General features: G+C 47.0%; 3 protein-coding genes across 8 annotated transcripts in view; 1 reads left to right on the top strand and 2 right to left on the bottom strand.

Moving 5' to 3' along the window:
• LOC143344287 (beta-1,4-N-acetylgalactosaminyltransferase bre-4) overlaps nucleotides 1-9,653 on the top strand; it is a 64,086-nt gene extending 54,433 nt beyond the window's left edge. For all 6 annotated transcript variants that reach the window (XM_076770187.1, XM_076770188.1, XM_076770184.1 and 3 more), the window contains 4 exons: nucleotides 344-580; nucleotides 4,021-4,204; nucleotides 4,288-4,506; nucleotides 4,865-9,653. In XM_076770187.1, the coding sequence (XP_076626302.1) occupies nucleotides 344-580; nucleotides 4,021-4,204; nucleotides 4,288-4,506; nucleotides 4,865-5,003 (779 nt within the window). In that variant the 3' untranslated portion in view covers nucleotides 5,004-9,653. The remainder of the gene's footprint in view (nucleotides 1-343; nucleotides 581-4,020; nucleotides 4,205-4,287; nucleotides 4,507-4,864) is intronic.
• Nucleotides 9,654-9,712: 59 nt separating this feature from the next.
• LOC143344293 (sperm flagellar protein 2) lies at nucleotides 9,713-15,548 on the bottom strand. The gene is made up of 6 exons (XM_076770198.1): nucleotides 14,041-15,548; nucleotides 13,692-13,980; nucleotides 12,036-13,616; nucleotides 10,575-11,592; nucleotides 10,274-10,513; nucleotides 9,713-10,199 (listed from the first exon to the last, which is right to left on the bottom strand). The coding sequence occupies exons 1-6, from the start codon at nucleotides 15,341-15,343 to the stop codon at nucleotides 9,927-9,929; spliced, it is 4,704 nt and encodes a 1,567-aa protein (XP_076626313.1). The 5' UTR covers nucleotides 15,344-15,548; the 3' UTR covers nucleotides 9,713-9,926.
• A 164-nt stretch (nucleotides 15,549-15,712) lies between these two features.
• On the bottom strand, nucleotides 15,713-16,751 carry LOC143344292 (uncharacterized). The gene has a single exon (XM_076770197.1). The coding sequence runs from the start codon at nucleotides 16,749-16,751 to the stop codon at nucleotides 15,999-16,001; it is 753 nt and encodes a 250-aa protein (XP_076626312.1). The 3' UTR covers nucleotides 15,713-15,998.
• Nucleotides 16,752-22,349: the final 5,598 nt, after the last annotated feature.

Genomic DNA, 22,349 nt, shown 5'->3' with positions numbered 1-22,349 from the left:
AAGCAATAGGCTTTCTCGTGCAAACAGTTGATTTACGAGAGTGCTTCGACGCGACGAGTCTAACCTTGTAGTCGATGGCTACGTGTGCCGTTCGTTTATTTATCCCACGGGATTCCCTCGACGGAAGAAACGAAAAGACAAACGAACGCTCGGGAATCTCGTTCCCGTTCTCTCTGGATTTTTTCGCGTTCTCGTTACAATCGACGCAACGAGCCATCGATCGCGATCCATCGTGCCCGGTGTCCCGGAACACGGGGATTTCCAACGCGAACGGTCAACAAATAATCGCTATTTCGGGGGAAAAAAACGTAGTTGATTCGTGACTGCGTCGCGGTGTTTTCAGTTGGACCGTTGGCTGTTACCAAATCGCCTCCCGAATTGTCGGTGATCGAGAAAGCGTTCACAGACGTGAAACCCGGTGGCAGAGGATATCCGGCGGATTGCGTCGCCAGGCATCGGGTTGCCATTATTATTCCGTTTCGCGATCGGCCTCAGCATCTTCAGGCGTTGCTCTACAATCTTCATCCGATGCTACTTCGTCAGCAGATCGACTACCAGATATTCGTGATCGAGCAAAAAGGTGAGCCAATATTTGCATCGAGAGATAATTAACAATCGATAAGATCTCGACCTGTAACACCGAGCTGACCTCCGATCCTAGCTAAACGACCATAGGGCGTGTCTATTTATACAGAGCGTATTTTAAAGGTCGAGCGTCGAACTTTTCACGCTATCTCGAAATTGCGCTCCGTACTTTCGACGAATATACTTTGCAGGACGCCGTCGTTTGTCCGATACGATCAATCCGATATCCTCGAACGAACTTCTCGAACTATATGTCTCTTTCATCTACTTGGAGCTCGTTCGAAACGCTAACGTGATTTTTAATTAAATTTATTCCCGTCGAATCGCCGGAGCATCGATCGGTTCACCGTCCCGTGCCCGCTTTTTGTTATATAAGCAACGGGTCAGTCGATTTCCGACGAATTTCGACGCGGACGACTCTCGTCACGATTCGTCTTGAAAATCTGTTAAAATAATTTTAAATCATCTAATAACTCGTAAACTAATTTAATATTGCATAATCCTGCCCGTCCTCGTTTCGAGTATGCGAGCGTAATTTAGTCGCCCCATCGAGCGAAACACGTTATTGCTCTCGAAAAAGGTCAGCATAATATTATCAGTGAGTGTCAGTCGAGCGCCATAGCGCTCAGAAGTATTCAGTTTACAACCTCTTTGACCCGAAGCGAGCATATTATTAATACGAACGAAATAACACTCATTAACGTAAGACATTTATGTTTCATGGGCACTGTTTAAAATATACATTTGAAATATGAAAATATTGTCGGGTCCTTCCGCGACGATGCAAATACCGTTCGGTCGGAAATTCGAGTCTGATGGTATTTGCGTTAAACGGAAGATAGATCGCGAGTCAAAGAGTCTCCTCTAATAATTCTTATTTGCGGAATCCGGCGCGGGGCTCGCGATAAGGGATTCCAGCGGCGAGCCGTAACGAGTTTATCTCTCTTCGAAACGAAACGAACTGGATGGCGGGGGCGAGCCAAGTCGAGCAAATCCCGCGGGATCCTCGTCCCGGCGAATGGGAATTATTGAAACGCGACCAATCTAATTTCCTCGTTCGCATAATGGCCGACGCGGACGAAACAAAAGCAGCGACCCCGGCCGGGTACGTCGTCCGATAAATATTCAGGATGACAGCAATTATGTAAAAGCGATGTATTCGGTGGGTGACTTTGCTTCGACATCGTCGCGAAAAGAGAAGAGAGCCGAGCTGTATAGGAGCCACGGTTGGAAGAGGAAACGCGCAAGAAGAGGGAGAATTTGAATTGCAAAGAGGCGGTAGAGCGGAACCGTGTCCGGACCATTTAAAGCAATTAAATCCGCGTTAAGGCGAGCGTCCTGGTGTCGCGTCCACGGCTAACGTTCGCGTTTAACTCGCCTAGCGGCCATCGAAATCTGCCCTCGATTTTCGTTCGTCGAGATAAAGTGGCGCGAGAGAGTGGTCAGACTGTCTCGCGAGCACAGGGTGCATCGAATCCACGCTGCCGATACCGCATTGCGGTACATGCAACAGCTATCGTTCCGCTCTTGTGTCCCCGCGATTAAATTACGCTCGAGTTCGACTTACGTAAGGGTTGCAACGTCTCCAAGACCCTGACCGTGAACCAACGATCGCCGCCTTCCTTTTTCCACCGTATCCGCAGCGAAAGATGGGTCACCGAGTTTTTTCTCGACGCAACGCTAGCCCGTCGACGCCGTTTTACAATGTACCTTTACATCTTTACGCTTTATCTGCAGATTCCGTTAAACGGATTTCTCTGAAACTGTTCCAGCGACTTCGTTGATTAAGTATGCATTCTGATAGGCGCGAGCGACGCAGCGCAGGTCTTCGAAAGTAGGTTTCTCGCGAAGATGACATCGATGGAATCATCCAACACCTGTTGGGTCCGAGGCGAGCCGAGGATCGCTCGAAAGTTACGAGTCACGCGGGCACGTTAAAGTGGAAGACGCGATGCAATTAGTCGCAGCTGTCGTAGATTCGCCGCGGTACCGTTAATATCGTTTGGATTCGTTTGTCGAAAGCATCGGAGAAGTTGCCATCGCCGTAACTGTACAGGAACGTGTTCGCGCGGTCCTCGTTAACGGGAAATCGCCCCCGCGCGTGATCCACGATCGATTTCGTCGAGCATAATTAATAAAAACACGATAGATTTATCGTACAGCGTGCAGGAAAATGAATCAGTTGTTATCGCACGGCTTTGCAACGACGCGAAGTTGCGGAGAGAACGTTTAAATTATGTTTCTCCGTGCGCGCGCGAAGAAATATTGCGTTACTTGTTCGTTGAGCTAATATTTGTACTTGTTAGACGACGGAAACGATGATCCCCGCGTAGGGAGACAAGTCTCCAGTCGGTATAATTTAGGGTAAGGAGAAAAGAAGCAGCCGCGAAGAAGATTGTATATGACGCCAGCGATTTGTCGTGGTTCTTCCCCTTTTCGGCTCTCGAGACTCCATTCATCATCCTCTTATCCTTAATGCGACCTATAACCGTTACTCTTTCGCGAAGAAAAAGGTGTCGTGTTCGTTTTTGCCATTCTGGCTAAGTAGATGCAAGGAGAACCGTCGTCCGTTAACGCCGCCCGCGTTGTGCTCGTGGAATACGTCAAATTAGATTAATAACGAGATCTTCTGTCCGAGCCGATAATCTCGGGGAAACCCGGGATTATTGAATCAAATTGTGATCGATCGTCCGGATTCCATTAAGCGGGACTGTCTAGCAACAAACGAGAAAATTAATCTCGAGGCCCTCGAACGCCGGTGAATTTTCTTGGCGATAATAAACCCGCGGGCGAAGTTCGTTTGCATTTATCGCAGTCGAGAAGCACCAGCCTCCGGGAAATTTTAATAAAACCTCCGGGGGCGATCGTCCCTTTGCCCTTCGCGCTCGAATCGAATTCGTTCGGCCAGGTACGTCCAGACATAATTCTACGACAAGAGTTAGTAGCAAAATTTGGTCATTCGACGTCTCCATCTTCGAACGAATGATTTTACGGCGGTTTCGAGTACCTTTCGGGTAAACGGAGGATGGTCGAAGCGTGAAAACGCATCGAGGCAACGGTATTCGATGGCAAATGCGTGGAATCGGCTCTCTTTACCCGCGACACCCTCCATTTTCTCCCTTTTGATGCGATCTCATGCGTCACGTTGTTCCTCGGTTGACCTACATCTGTGCATACGTATGACCACCGTGGAATATATTTAATAATAAAAAAAAATATATTTACATCGTAAAGTACTTAAAGGTTTACGCGTATCTTCGACGACTTTGGTCGCTGATTGAAAAGCGTCGATCGATCGCAAAGCGTTTTAGGAAAAGGGTCGCGCCGTCGACGCGAAATTCTCAGCGGCTTCGCGAGAGCTCTATAGAAAGCACTCGAGCGCCGTTTCCTACGTTAATTCGCACGAAGCCTGATAAAGTTCTCATTGTGTTTCAGGCAGCGAGTCCTTCAACCGCGCGATGCTCATGAACGTCGGTTACGTCGAAGCCTTGAAGGAACGGCTTTTCGACTGTTTCATTTTTCACGATGTTGACCTACTTCCGGAAGACGATAGGAACTTCTACACCTGTCCCGAGCAACCCAGGCACATGTCGGTCGCAGTCGACAAGTTCAAATACAGGTAACGCGTTATTTCGGGCGGTTCGATCGCGAGCTCGGGAAATAGAACACCGCGAGAGACCGTTTCTTTTCCATGTTCCGCAGGCTACCGTACGCCGATCTGTTCGGCGGCGTGTCGGCGATGTCGCGCGAACAATTTCGCCTGGTGAACGGATTCAGCAACGTGTTCTGGGGCTGGGGCGGCGAGGACGACGACATGGCTAATCGGATAAAAGCGCACGGTCTTCACATCTCTCGGTATCCGGCGAACGTGGCGCGATACAAAATGCTCACGCACAAGAAGGAAAAGGCTAACCCAAAGAGGTGAGCCAACAAACCTTTATAGTTGATGTAGAGGTCCGAGAAAATTTTAAATCGCCGGTTATTAAATAGGCTTACACCTTGACAGGCCCGAAACGAGCGGTACTTTCACAAATTTTTTACAGGATAGGTCGAAAGCGTTTCTTGATCTCTAGAAAACTATTTTTGTTTAATGTCTATGTTTATTTCTAGCAGAGGAAATTGAACCGTAGGTGATAACTCAAAAACCGTTCGACCGAATTTAGTGTAATTTGGTAGACATATTCCCAATAAAAGTACTCGTTCTCGGCTCGTCAAGGTGGTGAAAGCTCTCGACCCGAAATTGCAGTTTCCTTGACCGGCGAACATTTGCTCCGAACAGGTACGAGTACCTGAAAACGGGCAAGAAGAGATTCTCCACGGACGGACTGAGCAATCTCCAGTACGAGCTGGTCGATAAGCAGAAGCCAAAACTATACACTTGGCTTTTGGTGAAGCTGACGCCCCCTCAGCCCAGCTGATGGCTGTCTTGGATCGGGTAGTGGAGAGGGCCCAGAGACGTTGTTCCGCGTCCAGTTCCGGGAGGAGGCGACGGAGACTTGTACGGGATCGAAACTATGTTTAATCGGTGTGTGGACGACCGGTTGGAACGATCCAACGGTCGCGAGTGATCGTAAAAAGTTTGGTTCCGGTAAAATTCGTAGAACGAATCCGCAGCTTTCCGACGACGGTCCCCCAAGATGTCCTGGAGCGGCGTGTAACGTCGACGTTGCATCCGCGCACGATTCTCGCGGGTTGTTTCTCTCGCGGGTGGTCGGCGGCAACGAACGAGAGAAACGTTGTTACGTGATATATTTTTATTCCTCGTATTTTTTTATCGCAACGATAGGCTAGAGAGCAAGGTAGAATGTAGCGTACGAGCTAACGTGCCAAAGGAAAATGTGTGTGCGTGTGAAAGCGAGCTGGCGGCCGAAACGAAGAGAGAAAAAGAGAGAAGAGCGGGTCGGTAGAAGCTCCAGTCGTCCTTTTCGGAGTGTATTGTACATATACGAGTACGCACGATCCACAGAAGTTTGAGGCTTCCTCGGTCGGGTTACGCGAAATGCCAGTAGCCCGAGTTTCCGGTTGACCGCCGCGTATCTAGGACAGTTTCGTGGCGAACTCGGCTTCCATCGAGCTCCCGCGAACCTGCTTGCGTTGCTTTTTGCGACCGAGATCCCTATTTCGCATGGAAGCGAGTACGCGCGCGGCAAACCAATCCGGATCTCCATTGTAATTTTTAACGCTAGATCTACGGAACCCGTCGGTTTCACGGGTTTTAGATTCCATACTTCAAGTCGCGGAACTCGTAAATATTATCTGTTAGCAATTTATATTGAATTTTATATCCCAATTAAAAGAAAAACCACACGAATGTCCGTAAATCTAGCGTTAATGCACTGGTACCCGTCTATTTGTTCCACGGATCCGTGTACACTGGCCGAAATTTCCGTAGAGCCGGACTTTTCGACGTTGTACTTATGGTAAGTTAGCATTTTATATGATTTTGGGATTAATCGAACGAAACGAGCATGTGGTTGTATTAACAAACGGAGCCATCGGGTGGAGAAAGGGCCTGTACGTCAAAGTGCCATTTCGTGTACGGCTCTAAATATCGTTTACAATCTTTTTTTCTTGTCATACTATGCGTGTACATGGATCCTTGATTCCTTGATACACGGTACGCGTGTGTTTTACAGGTTTTGCTATTCATCCTTTCGTTTCAACGGACATTTTCTACCGCCATAATCTCCAACGACGAACCTTAAAAAAAACTAACCGTAGATTTCAGCCAGAAATTGAAGCTACCGCCGGCGCGGTCGACCTAGAAATCCGCGCCTTTGCCTTTACGATTTATACGCCTCTTTCGAACTACCGATAAAGGGTCCCCCGTTATCGGGAAGACTCGTACTCGACGCGTTGGCATAGAACAGACGATAGAAATCGCGTTTTTCTCAACGCGAACTACTTTCCATAGCTTCCGGCGGAACGATGAACGTTTGCGTTTTTATCGCGAGCAACCATAAACGTTCCGTGGGTCGGGGCAGCGTGAGAAATCGTCGCTCGAGAACGACGGAAGCTTTTGGTCGTTCGAAGTCCGCGGGCACGGTGCTCTCGAGCGGAACGAAAGGAAGCCTATTTTTTTGTTTAGGATTCGCGTAGTCATCGATCAATAAGTCTCGTTAATTACGTCGCGAAAAGTTTATTTCTGTACTTGACGTGATCTTGTACAGACGGACGTATAATGGAAACGGTACTTAAGCGTCTAACGCGAACAAAATGGCGGAACTCTGCGTATTCGAGGACGCTCATCGTTTAGCATTTTATACGTATTTCCTTGAAAACTATACACACATACACACACCTACACACGACACATGCATGCACACGCTTCGTTCGAAAACTGTGATTCGCTGGTGAATTAAACTCGAGACTCGGTTTTTCAAGGTTTCGAGCCGTGGAATCTGTAGACGGAAGGCGGTGAAAGTTTCGATCGAGGTCAGAACACAAAACACTAACATATCACGCGTATCATAAAGCACGTGGTTACGCGCGCCACGTTGGTCGTTTGGAATCAATACTTAAATCGTTAAGGGTGAGAGTACGGGCTGTGAATAATGCACCTTCTTTACGGCGACAGAAATCTCGCGAAAGACGAGGAAGAGCGCGGTAAGGTCGGACCAATTTCCTTTACGCGAGTACGTGCGAACGGATCGCCAATAATCGTCGCCTCGTCTTCGATAACCAGGGAACAGTCTTCGAATTGCTGCGAACGTTACTCCGAAGCGTAAATCCTCGAAAAATGCACGCGTTTCCCCCGATCTCCGCTCGTCAAGTGGGCGTCTTTTGCTCGAGTCATAAGTGGAAGATTGGGTTGTGAGAATACGGAGAATCGAAGACAACTAGTTTTGATTTTAGGCCGTCGTAAACTACATCAGCTAACATTCAAAAAATTTTTCTCAACTTGAGTGGTAAATCCTGGCAGTCAAAGTGTCGAGGGTCATTTATAACCCAATGACATCAACTAACGCTTGAGTTTAACACTAAACCTACCACGACCGGTCATCTGACCAGTTGAATGATTTATATTTCTTTATAAAAAACTGGACAAAATTTGGTACAAATTCTCGTTAGCTTCCGATGTAAATAGGAAATATACGTACAGCAAAGAGAGAATTTTCAGTTTCCACTGTCTTAAAAATCTAACAACGCATATTAAAAATAGTTAAACTTTAGACGCGTGCAGTTTCAAAACTACTAATGTTTTATTTATAAATCAGTCATTGTTGGAAGCGGCAAAGCCTCCCCTTTAGAATGGCTTTCGAATTTTGTCGATCGGACTTTTCGTTTTCGAGATATCGTAATTTACGTAAAAGGTAATTTTTCTAATTCAACTATCGCTGTCTTCGTCTAACGCGTCGCGACGAACCTCCTTGTCGCACGTTGACCCACTGACCGAGTGACTGAGTGACGTCACGTTTGCTATTCACTACGATCACGTGCGGTCAACGACCCTGACAAGACCGTAGTAAGAATGTAAACAAACGCTTCGGACCCCTATATCTCCGGAACTAATAAAGCTATCGACTTGTTCGAACGCTCGTTTTAAAGGGCATTTCATCCCCTATCCGTTGACCATATTACCTATTACTATTTATGTTGTCTTCTATGTTTATTTTAACATTTACTTTGACTCTACGTGCCCAAAGTAGTTTCAGCACTTCCTATTGATCATACGACTAGTGTACGATAAAACTGGACTGTAAATTGTTTATTTAATTGAACATGAATTTCGATTTGAATTTATATTTGTGAAAAGGAAGACTGCCCATGGTAGAAATGGGTATATATGAAGTGCCGGTAGGTTTAGTGTTAAGGACATTAATTTTATTCTAAATTATTGCAAGAGGTTTATTGAGAATTTTCCAGTACAAAGAGTTTTCCAGTAAAAAGAGTTAATATCTGAAAGTTGTAAAACTATCGAGCATTGGTGCACTTTGCGATGGTATGAAAATGGGAATTCACAGCGATTCGAAGCCCCAAAAAATATCGAGCTTCGAGCGACGAGAACAGTGTGTCATCGATGCCTTTTGCACGTTGTCCGTGTTTGTAACGGAATCCTCTGCGCGCTCCCTTAATCGTCCGTTCCTACCGATCGGATTATCAAACAGCGTTACCCGAGAAGCGATCGATGTTGCTCGTTTTTCGCAACGATCGGGTGTCCGACGCTGTTCTTGCTCGTCGATATCGAACGGAGGTTAAACTTGAAGAAGAACGACGCGGTTTGAAACGATTTCAATCTACTTTAAGGACACTGTACCATATAATTATCGTTATCGAATAATATCGATATTATAGATAATCGAGATAAGGGAGAGACGTCGGGAAACGTCGAGATGTGTGATCGACGCGTATCAAACGCGAATATCTTTTCGGTTATTGATTGAAAATTACGCCCGGGAAAATCCTCCCGCGATAGGCTTAGATTTAATTTCTTTCCTCCGATGAAAAGACGTCGAAATTAATATTTTCGCGAACGATGCGTTCGAATTTGTTTAAATAGAAATCCTTTATTTTTGTTAGTAAATTCCGGGTGTCCATCGGACGGGGCATATTCGTTTGGTTGATTTTTCGTTCGCGCTCGTTCCGGAATTACTGAAACTTCATCGACAAAGACGACATAGTGATCGAAACGAAAATGCATAGAGTAAGGAGATCGTAAGTATTTATATATGATGGTAATCGATAGTCTGATACGTACGCGCGAGCGCGTAAACGCGATGCATAATAATACGTACGATTATTATTATTATAATCCGTCGCTTGTGTCGAGGCATTAAGGTATTCGCGAACGAATGAAACGGACACGAGGACTATTTCTACGATACCAACCGTTTGATACGAAAGCAACGACATTTTATAAACTCTGCGTTGGTACGCCGAAAGGGCGGACCGACACCGAAGAAAATTGCGAAACGTAGGGCAAAGAGAAACAGAACAAAGAGACATAAAACGCAAAAGGAATGAAAAAAATGCATCCTCGTGTACGTAAAACATGATATCTCCTCAATTTACCTGGAAGATTACAGGTTTTCACAGGTTACACTCGTGATGTATCGAAACAATAAATCTTGTTAAGGCTTATCCTCTTGATCCCGTGTATCTTTACTGCATTCGTTCTTTTCCTTTTAGACAAGTACGTATGGATTAATCTGTGCGTCTACTCTTTACAGTAATGATTCATAAATAAAGCGATAACGAAATCGGACACCAGCGGATATTTATACACGGCGATTTAGCTGATGGCCACAGTCTTTTACAAGCATTGTCTTCGCTGGCTCCAAGGGGGATCCCCCCGGTCGTTTTAAGAATCATTACTGTATTACGGACAATCAAATCGCGACCTAACCGAGATTTGCGTCCTCCCTCGTTCGTAAAATCTCCCGAATCATGTTTCCCATATTCTTGGCGGTGAAGTTGCTGACGCTGCCCAGCAATCGTATCATAAACTCGTGATTCAGAAGACGATGCGCAAGAACGACGTTCTCGTCGTCGGTTAGATCGTCGTCCCTCAGCTGCTGGTACACGAAAGTTAAGCTGTCGCGAAGACTCGGGAGACACGGTTCGAAAATCTCTGGTTTCAAGACGTGCCACGGTAACGTTGCAGCCAGCACCGTCTAAAAACCAGATCGTGCTATCTATGGAATGTTTTATATTTCGAAGCTCACGAATCCGCGGCAAAGATTCTTACGAGACAAACGTCCAACGACAGCCAATAAATGACAGCTTCTTGTTCCGTGAAACAGCATTCAAAATCGCCCTCGCCGAATATCGAGGAACTGATTATCGAAATTCTACCGTGTTCCACCCCTTCGTCGTAGTCGTGAACGGAAATCGTCTGATCAAAGTCTTCCAACGACTGCTTTCCTATCGTCCATCCAATACTCTCGTCGACTTTGTGCATCAAGCGACGAACGATCCCCTCGATTATCTGAAGCGTATCGTTTCGATAGAATTACTTTACCACGGGTAAATTTTCTAATTCGTCGTACCCTTTTAGTTTCGTGACGAAAAGCTTCGCGCGACGTTTGCACCCGTCGAGCAACACGCCTTTGCTCGTAGAGTTTCTCGACGTATCTCTCGCCCTCGTCCACGTCGGTGCAGACTCTGGTTCCCAGCGCTAACGCGAGCGCCTTGGCGAACCCTTCGCGAGGATCCTCGTCCTTGCAAAAGGCCAACAGCAACGCGGTGTAATTGACCGTCCGTTGATCGACCATGTACATCCGGCAGAGCAGGTCCTTGGCCAGGATCAACCTGAGCATTTCCTCGGGATTCGAGCAGCAGGTATCCAGGATCGAGATCGAGCTCGCTTTCGCCCTCAGCAACGATTGCCTGTCGTATTCGTCGCGAGAGAAATGATAGAGCTCTTCGTCGTAGAGCTCATCGCGATTTCTCTGGTAATCGTCGCTGAGTAGCTTCCAGACGTCTACGTCCGTCCCGGTGCACTCGAGGAACCATAACGGCGTCCAGAGATACTGAGCGACGGTCACCAGTTCGTTCAAGTCCTGATCCTGGATCCTGAAGCGGTCCCTCGCGAGCAGAATGTCCCGGTGAGACGGCAACGGAAGTTCCAACGCGTACACGACGAATTCCCGCCAGTCGACGTAATCCGCGGACTCGAACAGTCGATCGACGAGGCACGAAACGTCCGTGGATCGTAATCGATACCAACAGCAGGGCAACGATATCCGTTCGCCCTCCTCCATCCCGTGACTGACCAGGTCCTGAAGGATGTAAACGAAGGCTCGCTCGGACATGGTCCCGTGCGGAGCCACTCTTCGAAGCACTTCCATCAATCGTGCTATCTGACCGACACGGAATCGCGTGTCGGACGCTACTTCCTTCACGGTCGTACGCCTTTTCGGTGGCAATTCCATCACGAACACGTTCGATCGTATTACGAAACGGTCGTCCTCCAGCAGCATCTCCCTCTCGAGGAATCTGGCCTCCTCGATCGCGAAGCAGAACACGTTCGCCATTTCGTTCACGCTCTTCATCTCGCGCCAGTACCTGCGCGATCGATTGCGAATTACTGAAACGTGCACGTTCGCGAATAATAGTGATAGTTTATTTAACTTGGCGTACGTTTTAAAAGGAGAAAATTTAAGGATGGATCGGTGCAGAATTATTTAACTGCCGTTAAAGCACGTGAAAATGAAAGCCCTTCTGCCTGAAATGATCTTTTATGTCTCTAAAAATAAACGCGTTATCCAGGTGACCTGCCTTAAATGCTCCGCTCCGTACGTGTCATCGAGCATTCGCATACTATACCACATACAGGGTGTTCACCCACTCGGTGGCATTTATTTTAGGGGCTGATTCTACTGGCCACGGTAAGACGAACATCGAGGGTGAAATAATTGCATTAAGAACTTTTAATTTTTACTTATGGGGAAGGTGTTCTGATTGAAAATAAATTGCATTACGTCTTATATAGATTTTAAGCTATTAACCTGTCCACGATGGAATCGTAAAACTGATGGAAAGTCTTCTGCATCGTTTCCAGCAAGAAGACGACTTCCGTTCGGGCTGCGGCGGCTATCGCGTCGAGTTTCGCGCGAATTCGATCTATCTCGAACGTCGTGGCATACCGCCATTCCAACAGGACATCCGGTCCTCTGGACGCTGTTTTTACAGCTACAGAATCCGTTAAATCGACCGAGAAATCTTTGCTTTTGGACGTTGCGGCTGTCTCTCTCTTGAGGATGTCGTTGGTCCTCGTTGAAACGGCATCCACGATGTTCCTCGCGTAACGAACGTTTTCCATAATGATCTTGAATATGCTCGCGTTCTCCGCACCGCCAAAAGGTTTCTTTCTATCTACTAACAAGTCGTAAATCTCTTTTCGCAGGAGAGAATACTCGACCGCGAGCGGAGAAGAAGAAACAGCGATTGATTTTGGAGAACCAGCCTTAACCTTGGACCGTTTGGTCTCTTTCCGGTCGGTCAGCTTCTCCGCGGGCTTCGAGGATTCCGGTTGTTCCTGAAAGTTCACAGGCTCGTCGTGGCCCACTTGCATTCTGTTAAGAACAACTTTCGAGAAACGCGTCTCTTGCAGCGGTCTTTTCAACGTGGTCAAATAGTAATCTTGGATCAGGTGCATCGTGTCGATGAATCGGTCTAACTCCGCTTGAATGATCCCTACGTAAACGTTGAACAAAATGGTCGCGTCATGGACGGTCCATTCTTGGTCGACGAACCGTATCCGTTCCTCTTCCGCCTCCAGTCTCCTCCGGTCGCATATATCCCACAATTGGGTCTGAAAGTCGGCCACCCGACGGTGCAGCTCGCACTTGACGTCGGCGTCGTGCCTGGCGTCCTCGTCGATGGCGTTGAACGCCAAATGAAACTGGTGCAACAGATCCTGCTTGTTGCACGGTCTTTTTATGAACTCTGTCGCGTTCCTCGCGATGCAGTCCTTGTACGGGATCACTCCCGACGCGTGTACGCTCTTCAAGAACAACAGTTCCTTAAGATTTACCGTGTACATCTTCTCCATGTCCTCCCAGAGGTTCGCCAGATACTCGACGAGAGCAAAGGGTAAAGGAACTTCGATCCATTCCCAGTTCGCCTCGCCGGGTCTGGGTTGTCGAGGGTCGAAGTCCATTTGGAAATCATCGTACTCCTCCTCCTGGCTCTGTTCCGTTTCCTCGTCGCCGTCAGACGGCGGCAATGTGCGTTTGATCACCGGCGCCTTGGAGCCCGTGCTCCTTTCTTTGCTTCGCTCGTGACTCTTAGGAGCGTCCCCGAACAATTCCTCGGACGGTTTTCCCTCCGCGTTCGTCCCGATCACCAGCCGAGCCAACGCCCTTAACGTCGTCGAATCCAAGCTGGTGTAATAGAGCAGATAACCGACTCTCTGAAAAGCGTAGAACTTGTCGATCGACGGCGCGTCCTCCTTCAATATTTCGTACGATCGATCCTCCGGCTCGAAGTTCTTCGGCTTCTGCGCGACTCTGACGAACAGCTTGGCAAACGTGGGCGATTGGATGTCCTCGATCCGTTTGATGGGGTCCGGCACGAGCCTCGACTGCCTGGGAAATCAACGCGGGACGTTAGGTACGCGGTTCAAGAGCGATCAGAGAGTACGGCAGCTTCGTTTTATTTGCCTGTACAACGGGATGGGATTGAAATCGTCCTCGTAGATGATTCTCGGCTCGATGGACTCGACGTCCTCGATGCTGACGTCCTCGAAGTCGAGGACCTCGGGGTTCGGGGGTATTTTGGAACCCGTCAGGGCTGCTTCTAACAGAGACATTTGTTCGTACGTGTTTGGATAGTCGATTACGGCCCAACTCTTGACGCCATCGAGACTCTTGAGATATTCGATCAGAATCTTGGTGGTGAGCTCGTTGGTGATCGGTTCCCCTAGCACGAGATATTCGTAGGCCCACTTACCTACGAGAAACGCAAACATTCCGTACAAGTCTTCCATATTAGAAGAACCGGAGAACCTACCAATGTACGCGGAATCGGTCAACGTGGCGTCCAGATCGTCGTAGGGCAAGTTCCTCGGGGTCTGGGTCTGTTTATCCCGCGCCTTCGACTTCTCCTCCACTTTCGTGTCCGTCTCGTTGTTCCCTTGACGCTTCAACGTCTGCCCAGACGACCTGCTTCGACGCGACGTCGCGTCTTCCTCGGACTTCAACCGTACGCTGGACAATCTCCTCAGAAAACCCATTCCACGCTTGCCTCTTTTAAGCTCGTTGACGACCGCGTCGGTCGCCGCGATCACGTTCGCGTCGATCGAGTCTACGTCCAACATCTCGTTCTTGTACTGTTGCAAGCAGTAATTGATAGCATCCTCCATCCTCACCAATCGAATCTCGTTGCTCTCCAACAACTTTCCAAGCGACTCGTGCACCGTGGGACTCGCGACGCCAACGATGATCGCGGCGTTCTTCGCTTTCGGCAACGATATTCGCGACCTATCGATCCGATCGGAGTGGGCGTAGTTCAGGAGGCGATGGACGACGTACCCAAGCACCACGCGACCCAACTCGAACATCTCGAGCGCATCCTCCGCGAGCAACGGCGCGAAAGCGTTCCAAGGCGGATTCGTCTGGACGTAGTCGTCGAAGAGCGCGTCCTGCAACACCTCGGTCTTCTCAATCTTAATCCGCGAGACTTCCTCGAGCACGCGTTCCTCGTCCCCTTCGACGTCGATATCGATGGCACACGTGATGTTCTCGTCGAAGAGCGGTTGGCACCGAACGAACATCGTCTTCCATTCGCGCAGTATCGACTCCGGAACGCAGCCGTCGTTCGCCCTTCGATAGTCCTCGATCTTCAGAGCCAGGTTCACCAGGTCCTGTACCGTCTCGCGACAAAGTGCCCGGTGCTTCTCGTGCAGCTTTCGTACCTTCTCCTCGTGCAGCCTCCGCCGGAGCTCGCACATCCTCTGACACTCGATCTCCACGTCCCTCTGCTTCTTGCAGGCCAAATCCTTCTCCCGTTCGAAGCTCATGCGATACTCTGTCTCGCTCGTCTCCGCCGCCATCTTTTCGAGAATCATCTGGTTCTCCGCCATGATGTTCTTCTGGTCGCGCACCTCGCACAGCTTCGTCACGATCTGCTTCTCGTAGGTCGATTGGTCCAGCACCCGGGCGGCGATCGCCTCGTCGAAAGCTCTCTCTTGCTGTTCCTCCAGTCGTTCCCAAACCCTCGACAGCAACTCCTTCTGCATCTTCGTCTTTACAGCGGCCATGGTCGCCGCGCGTTTCCTGCGACACTTGAGCCAGTCGACGTACGCCTTCGCCATCAGCGGATCCTCCGCAACCGCTTGGAACTCCTCGAATTTCTCGTCGTACTCCACGAATTCGTAGGCTTTGGGACGGTGCCTCCTAGCGAACCGATCCAACTCTTCGCTCTCTTCCTTCAGCCTATCCGGTTCCGATTTCTAGGAGAGGATCGATGTACAGGGTTTTTAAGTGGATGGGGCTCGAAGGAGCTTACATTGCGTTTGTAGGCGGAAAAATATACAGAGAAATACTCTTTCACAAGTACACGATAGTAGGTGGAGAAATTTTTTGGCGAACAAATTTCTGATCGTTCTAAAAAAATTATTTTTAATTGTGGGGGTCCATTACAATCATTTTTGGTGAATAGAAATCCTACGCAGTTTCGAGAAAAAAAATTCCTTACCGTAAATATAATGTCTGACCATGAGTGAATGATTCATCATAATTTCTGAACGGATTGGAGGATTTTAATGTTTCAAAATGCAAGCAATGTATAGGAGTAGGTGGGCGGTGGAGCACTTGTGAGAGAGACAGGCCATTTAACACTAGATTTACGGAAGCCGTCAATTTGACGGATGTCAGATTCCATATTAAAAATTGCAGAACGCGTAAATATTATTTTTTAACAACTTATGTTGAATTTGATCGATGCAATGGCATGAATACATATTTTAATTAAAAGAAAAATCGTATTTTAAGATAATTGTCAACATGAAAGGTATCAATAAATATATGTACGATCAATGCCCGTAAATCTAGTGTTAATCGAAGCCTGTGTATATCAGGTGCTTTGAATCTACCTTTTGCTAACCTCGTAGATACCTCGGAAACGCAATACTCGATCGGCTGCACGATCGGATACGGATCACAAGTCTCCAGTATCATCTGTTCTTTATCCCGTTTGAGTTTCGTAAGGATAGCCTGGAATTTGGAGCCGTACCAGTCGACGGTTTCCTTTCCCTCGACGAGTTTCCTCGACAAAGGATGCTCCGGGGGTTGATACGGCGGAGGATCCTCGCTGATGGTGGTCACCTCGAACTTCTTCGACGTGGGGACGAACTTTTCTCGCTCCTTTTGCAGCGTGATGAAGTGCAGTCTGTCCTTGGTCTCCAGACACAGGTAGACCTTGTAGAACAGACGCAAGGACGTGGTACCTTTGCCGCAGGAGATCTCCACGATGCTCTCATCGTCGCAGTCGATGCCCAGAAAGCGTAGCCAGATTCTCAGATGCCTTAGATTTACTCTGCACAGGGCGGGATCGTCCGTGTCGATGATAGTGTCCAGCTGATCGCGGGATATCACGTCGTAACTGTAGAGAATTTTCGCTAGTAGTCTGCCGTCCTTGGTGTAATGGCCGAACACGTCTGGGGATAGATCTACCATGAGTCCCAGCCTCGCTTGCATCCAGGATTGCATGATTTCGCCCATGATGATTTTAGTTTTTCGAGAATCTTGGCGCCAACTACTCGATCTTTCTTTAGGTTATTTCTTGTCGATTTCACTTGACGTTGCAGCTCGATGACCTTACGGAAAAACAAATTGCAACTCGAATATAGCCGCTATGATCAAGATTCAATCGTTAAACAATTTACAGGATGTTCGGCTATCCTTGGGAAAAATTTTAATAGAGGATTCTAGAGGCCAAAATAAGACGAAAATCAAGAATACCAATTTCTTGATGGAGGCTTCGTTAAAAAGTTATTAACAATTAAATTCAAAAATTTCAAATCGTTCTGGAAAAATTATTTTCGGTTGCAGGGGTCAATTACAATCATTTTTGGTGAATACATATATCCCCGAAATCCTACCCACTTTCGAGACAAAAATTCGAGTAAGTGCTGAAAGTTTTGGGTGAAAAAAAAGACTTTCGAATCGTCTTGGAAAAATTATTTTTAGTTGCAGGGGTCAATTGCAAGCATTTTTGGTCAACAGACATACCCCCGAAATCCTACTCAGTTTCGAGAAAAAAATTCTTTACCGAAAATCTAATCTGAGGCCTGAAATGTCTGCCCGAATTTTCATGCGAATCTTTAAAACGTCATAACTTTCGAACGGATTGGACGATTTTAATGTTTAAAAAAGCAAACTACGCGTATTTTGGTGGAGAATGTGTACAAATCGCAAAAGTATTCGAAAAGTTGGTCCTTGACCCCGCAAAATGAGAAAAACACCATAAAAATGATCCAATTTTCAAACAGCCGTAACTCCTATAATAGTGAATATATTTCAATGAAACTTTTTTCTGAAGTAGAGCTCATGGGTACCTACAAAAAAGTATTAGACAACTTTTCTGTAGGGCGTCAAACAAAATTACTAAAAATGAAAAAATAGTTTTTAAGAAAAATCGACAGGGGGTAGGTGCCTAAATTTTTCGACGAAATTGAAAAGTTCCAAATCGTTCTGGGAAAATTATTTTCGGTTACGGGGGTCACTTACAATCATTTTTGGTGAATAGACATACCCCCGAAAACCTATCTACTTTCTAGAAAAAATTCGAGGTGTGAAATTTTTCGACGGAAAAAAAAATTTCAAATCGTTTTGGAAATATTATTTTCGGTTACGGGGGTCAATTACAATCATTTTTGGTGGATAGGCATACCCTCGAAATCTTGCGCATTTTCTAGAAAAAAATTCAGTACGGTCGGAACTTTAAACGTTAATAACTGTTTAACGAAGCCTTCATCAAGAAATTGGTATTCTTGATTTTCGTCTTATTTTGGCCTCTAAAATCCCCCATTAAAATTTTTCCCAGGGATATATAGTCACCCACAGGCTAAAGCTTGAAATTAGAATCAAAATAAAAACTAAATATACAATATAAAATCTTTTCTGTATTGCAGAAGACAGTCGATGTTGCAACAGTTTCCCTTTCTACAACTCGTTCGTTTTTGTAAATTATGTCTTACAGATCTAGCGATCTATGCCTTTGTTGCGTACGTCTCGACCTGTATTCACCACCAGAGGATCGCTGGATCATCTTGATCACTCTTTGTAAGTTACAACAAATTTTTCATTCGAAGTGCAAAGACAGGCGCTCCAGTCAATGGGGTTACACCCCTTAGCTTCGGTTCTCTTTCCACTATTCACCACTGTTTAAAATACCCCGACGCAGACCGATTACAAACCTACATATCATACACGTTGTCACCAGCAACTTAGTTACTTAACCAAGTCTATTTCATTAAACTAGTTGTAAGATATTGTAATTAGTGACGTTGTTGTTTGTAAAATACATTGAACTTGGTTGTGTCAACGAGTACTTGATACCATCCTGTTCAATTCTTTCGTCGCGGAACTCGCCAAGTGGCCTTACGCCCACACGATTAAACATTGCGTATAACTGGACGGTACATGTTGCGTGTGTGAATGGGCTGGGGCATGGGATATTTGCCGCGGGTCAGTCCTGCGGCCAACGTGACCCCGTGGCCGACGGCTAAGTCCCATGCCCCAGGATTGTTGACGCTAGTGACCAGGCGTCTGCGGTTGAATGTGAGTGCGGTGGGAGGAGTACCTCCCACCGGAAGAAGCCTGAAAAGGCAAGACGCGGCGGGGGACTCTGTGATGGCTCACTAAAATCCCCCGCCAGACGTCTGAGAATGGTCACCGTGGGGTTTTAGCCGGTAAGAGTCCGGCACTACCCGTCGTCCCTCCCTTCGGACGAAGGAGGGCCCGCGGGTGTCCATGAGGATTTCCCTCTTTTGTTTTATAGTTGTTCCGATACATAGGCGTAATTTACAAACGATCTTTTAAATGTTTCATATCAATCTTGGGAAGAATTCAATTTTATGTAAAAAAAATTAAATAAACTTTTTCTCTATCTTCTCTAGAAAAGAACAACTTAAACGAAATCTTATACATTACATGCTTACTTAAATCGCATTGAAAACGAATACCACAAATGTTTTAGAATAATGTGCAAAATGGAGTGCAGAGATGCCAGACGAAGCGCCGAGTGCACCGTGGGACACGTCTCATGGGAGTTAAGAGAGGCAGGCTCACGTCAACGGCATACGATTCGGAATCTCGACTGCCCAGGCATTTTTACTTGCCTTTCCTAGAGTTCATTACTGAACTCTGCGAATTACTCCTGGTTTCTATTTGCCTCTGATGACCTCTGATGACCAGTGCTGACAAAAGTACAGAACTCTCGACAACTTTTGACACCATACAGCGACTGTTACTGACTGCTCCTGATTACTGCTTGCCTCTGCTGGACTCTGCTGACCATCGCTTATATTTCTGACAACCTATAACGATTACTACCGACTTCTGCTAACCTCTGTTGGTCTTTGCTGATCTCTGTCAGCGTGTGCTTGTCTCTGCTGAACTTTCCTGGCCTCTGCCGAACGCTACTGACCACTGCAGGTATTTCTGATAATGTATAACGATTAATACTTACTACTGCATGCCCCTACAAGTCTCTGCTTGCCTTTACAGGTTTCTGCTTGCCTGTGCATGCCTTTGCTGGCCTCTGCTGAACACTGCTGACCACCCCTGATGCTTCTGACATCGTATAACAATTACTACATGCTACTGTTCGCCCCTGCTGATCTCTGCTTGCCATTGCATGCCTCTGCTCGTCTCTGCTGACCGCTGCTGACCACCTCTGATGATTCCGACAACGTATAACGATTACTACTTGTTACTGCTTGCCCCTACTGGACTCTACTTGCCTCTGCATGCCTCTGCTCGTCTCTGCTGACCGCTGCTGACCACCTCTGATGCTTCTGACAACATATAACGCTTACTACTTGCTACTATTCGCCCCTGGTGATCCCTGCTTCCCACTGCTGGTCTCTGCTGACCACCGCTTATATTTCTGGCAACTTATAACGTATGCTGGTCTCTGCTTGCCTCTGCACACCTCTGCTGGCCCCTGTTGACCATTGCAGACCTTTGTTGACAACTCCTGACATGATGTATATGTATTAAAGCTTTGTATAATGTAAATCTATGGCAATAAATAATATAATTGCAAAGAATTCTATGTGTTCTCGTCACTTTTACCTTTCTTTTCCTCTCCCCATTATTCCCTTAGTTATAAGAAACCGTTTCTCTACTTAAAACTGGAATTCCAAAGTGCCCGGAGCGTTTTCTGAAATTCCGGTGACCTTGACCCACTTTCGAAACTGGGTCAAGGCCAAATCCTGATTCCCAAAGCGCCCGGAATTTTTCTAAGATTCGATGGCCTTGACCTACTTTCGAAATTGGGTCAAGGCCATCCGGATTTCCAAGTTGGCCCGAAGATTTCTAAAATTTCGAATGGCCTTGACCCACTTTCGAAATTGGGTCAAGGCCATCCGGATTTCCAAGTTGGCCCGAAGATTTCTAAAATTTCGAATGGCCTTGACCTACTTTCGAAATTGGGTCAAGGCCATCCGGATTTCCAAGTTGGCTCAAAGATTTCTAAAATTTCAAATGGCCTTGACCTACTTTCGAAATTGGGTCAAGGCCATCTGAATTTCCAAGCCGGCCCGAAATTTTTCTAAGATTCGAATGGCCTTGACCCAATTTCGAAATTGGGTCAAGGCCATCCGGATTTCCAAGTTGGCCCGAAGATTTCTAAAATTTCGAATGGCCTTGACCTACTTTCGAAATTAGGTCAAGGCCATCCGGATTTCCAAGTTGGCCCGAAGATTTCTAAAATTTCGAATGGCCTTGACCTACTTTCGAAATTGGGTCAAGGCCATTTGGATTTTCGAAGCGGCCGGAGAATTTTTCTAAGATTCGAATGGCCTTGACCTACTTTCGAAAGTGGGCCAAGGTCAAGGTCAAATTCGGATTTCCAAAGTTCCCGGAACATTTCTAAAATGCTGGTGAACTTGCGAAGAAGGTGGTACGCATCTTATAGGTAAGAGAATGATTTGGAGAGGAAAAGGACGGTAAAAAATGATGAGAACACATAGAATACTTTGAAATTATATCATTTATTGCCATAGATTTACATTATACAAAACTTTAATACATATAAACATACTATATTATATTACACCATGTCACAAGTTGTCAGCAACGGTCAGCAGTGGTCAGCGATGGTCAGCTGACGTCGGGAAATGTTGGCAGAGGCCAGCTTAGGTCGCGAGATGGTGGCAGAGGTCAGCAGTGGGTGGCAGTAGCCAGTAGTAATCGTTGTACGTTGCCAGAAATATAAGCGGTGGTCAGCAGTGGTCAGCAGCGGTCAGCAGAGGCCAACGGAGACCAGCACGGGCAAGCAGTAACAAGTAGTAATCGTTATACGTTGTTGGAAGTATCAGGGGTGGTCAGCTGTGGTCAGCAGAGGCTAGCAATGGCAAGCAGTGGCAAGCAGAGTCCAGCAGGGGCAGGCAGTAGCAAGTTGTAATCGTTATACGTTGTCAAAAGTATCAGGAGTGGTCAGTAGCGGTCAGCAGAGTCCAGCGGAGGCAGGCAGAAGTCAGTAGTAATCGTTATACGTTGTCAGAAATATAAGCGGTGGTCAGCAGAGGCCAGTAGAGGCTGGGAGAGGCTAACAATAGCCAGTCGTAATCGTTATACGTTGTCAGAAGTAACAGGAGTGGTCAGCAGCGGTCAGCAGAGGCCAGCGGAGGCTGGCAGACGTCAGTAGTAATCGTTATACGTTGTCAGAAATTCCAGGAGTGGTCAGCAGCAGTCAGCAGAGGCTGGGAGAGACTAACAGTAGCCAGTCGTAATCGTTATACGTTGTCAGAAATTCCAGGAGTGGTCAGCAGCGGTCAGCAGAGGCCAGTGGGGACCTGTTGACGGGAGGTCGGATATTAGTTGTTCAAGAGCGAGAAGGGAAGTGTGAGCCTTTCTCTCTCGACTCCCACGAGACGGTCTGAACTTACTTTGGGCAGCTTCGGTGAATCGAGAAAGAGGGCATATGTCATTTTGTCTTATTCACACTCAGCCTCAGACGCTTGGTCACTGGCGTCAGCGGTTCTGGGATATGATGGGACTAACCCGCCGTCTGTGGAGTTAAAGGGTAGAACCCTCGGCAAATATCCCATGTCCCAAATCCACTCACATTCGTGCCGGTGAACGGTACCG

This window comes from Colletes latitarsis, chromosome 8 (assembly GCF_051014445.1).
Source record: "Colletes latitarsis isolate SP2378_abdomen chromosome 8, iyColLati1, whole genome shotgun sequence".
Taxonomy (NCBI): domain Eukaryota; kingdom Metazoa; phylum Arthropoda; class Insecta; order Hymenoptera; family Colletidae; genus Colletes; species Colletes latitarsis.
The sequence above is the reverse complement of the archived record's forward strand: the minus strand, read 5'-3'. Positions and strand labels throughout refer to the sequence as shown.

Bases quoted from the DNA above. Each gene is read 5' to 3' on its own strand.
- LOC143344292 (XM_076770197.1), bottom strand. From the start codon at position 16,751: ATGGGCGAAATCATGCAATCCTGGATGCAAGCGAGGCTGGGACTCATG.
- LOC143344293 (XM_076770198.1), bottom strand. From the start codon at position 15,343: ATGGCGAAGGCGTACGTCGACTGGCTCAAGTGTCGCAGGAAACGCGCG. The intron at 10,514-10,574 runs GTACGACGAATT...GATACGCTTCAG, and splicing joins TTCGTCACGAAACTAAAAGG to ATAATCGAGGGGATCGTTCG. The intron at 10,200-10,273 runs GTAAGAATCTTT...TCTGGTTTTTAG, and splicing joins TGTCGTTGGACGTTTGTCTC to ACGGTGCTGGCTGCAACGTT.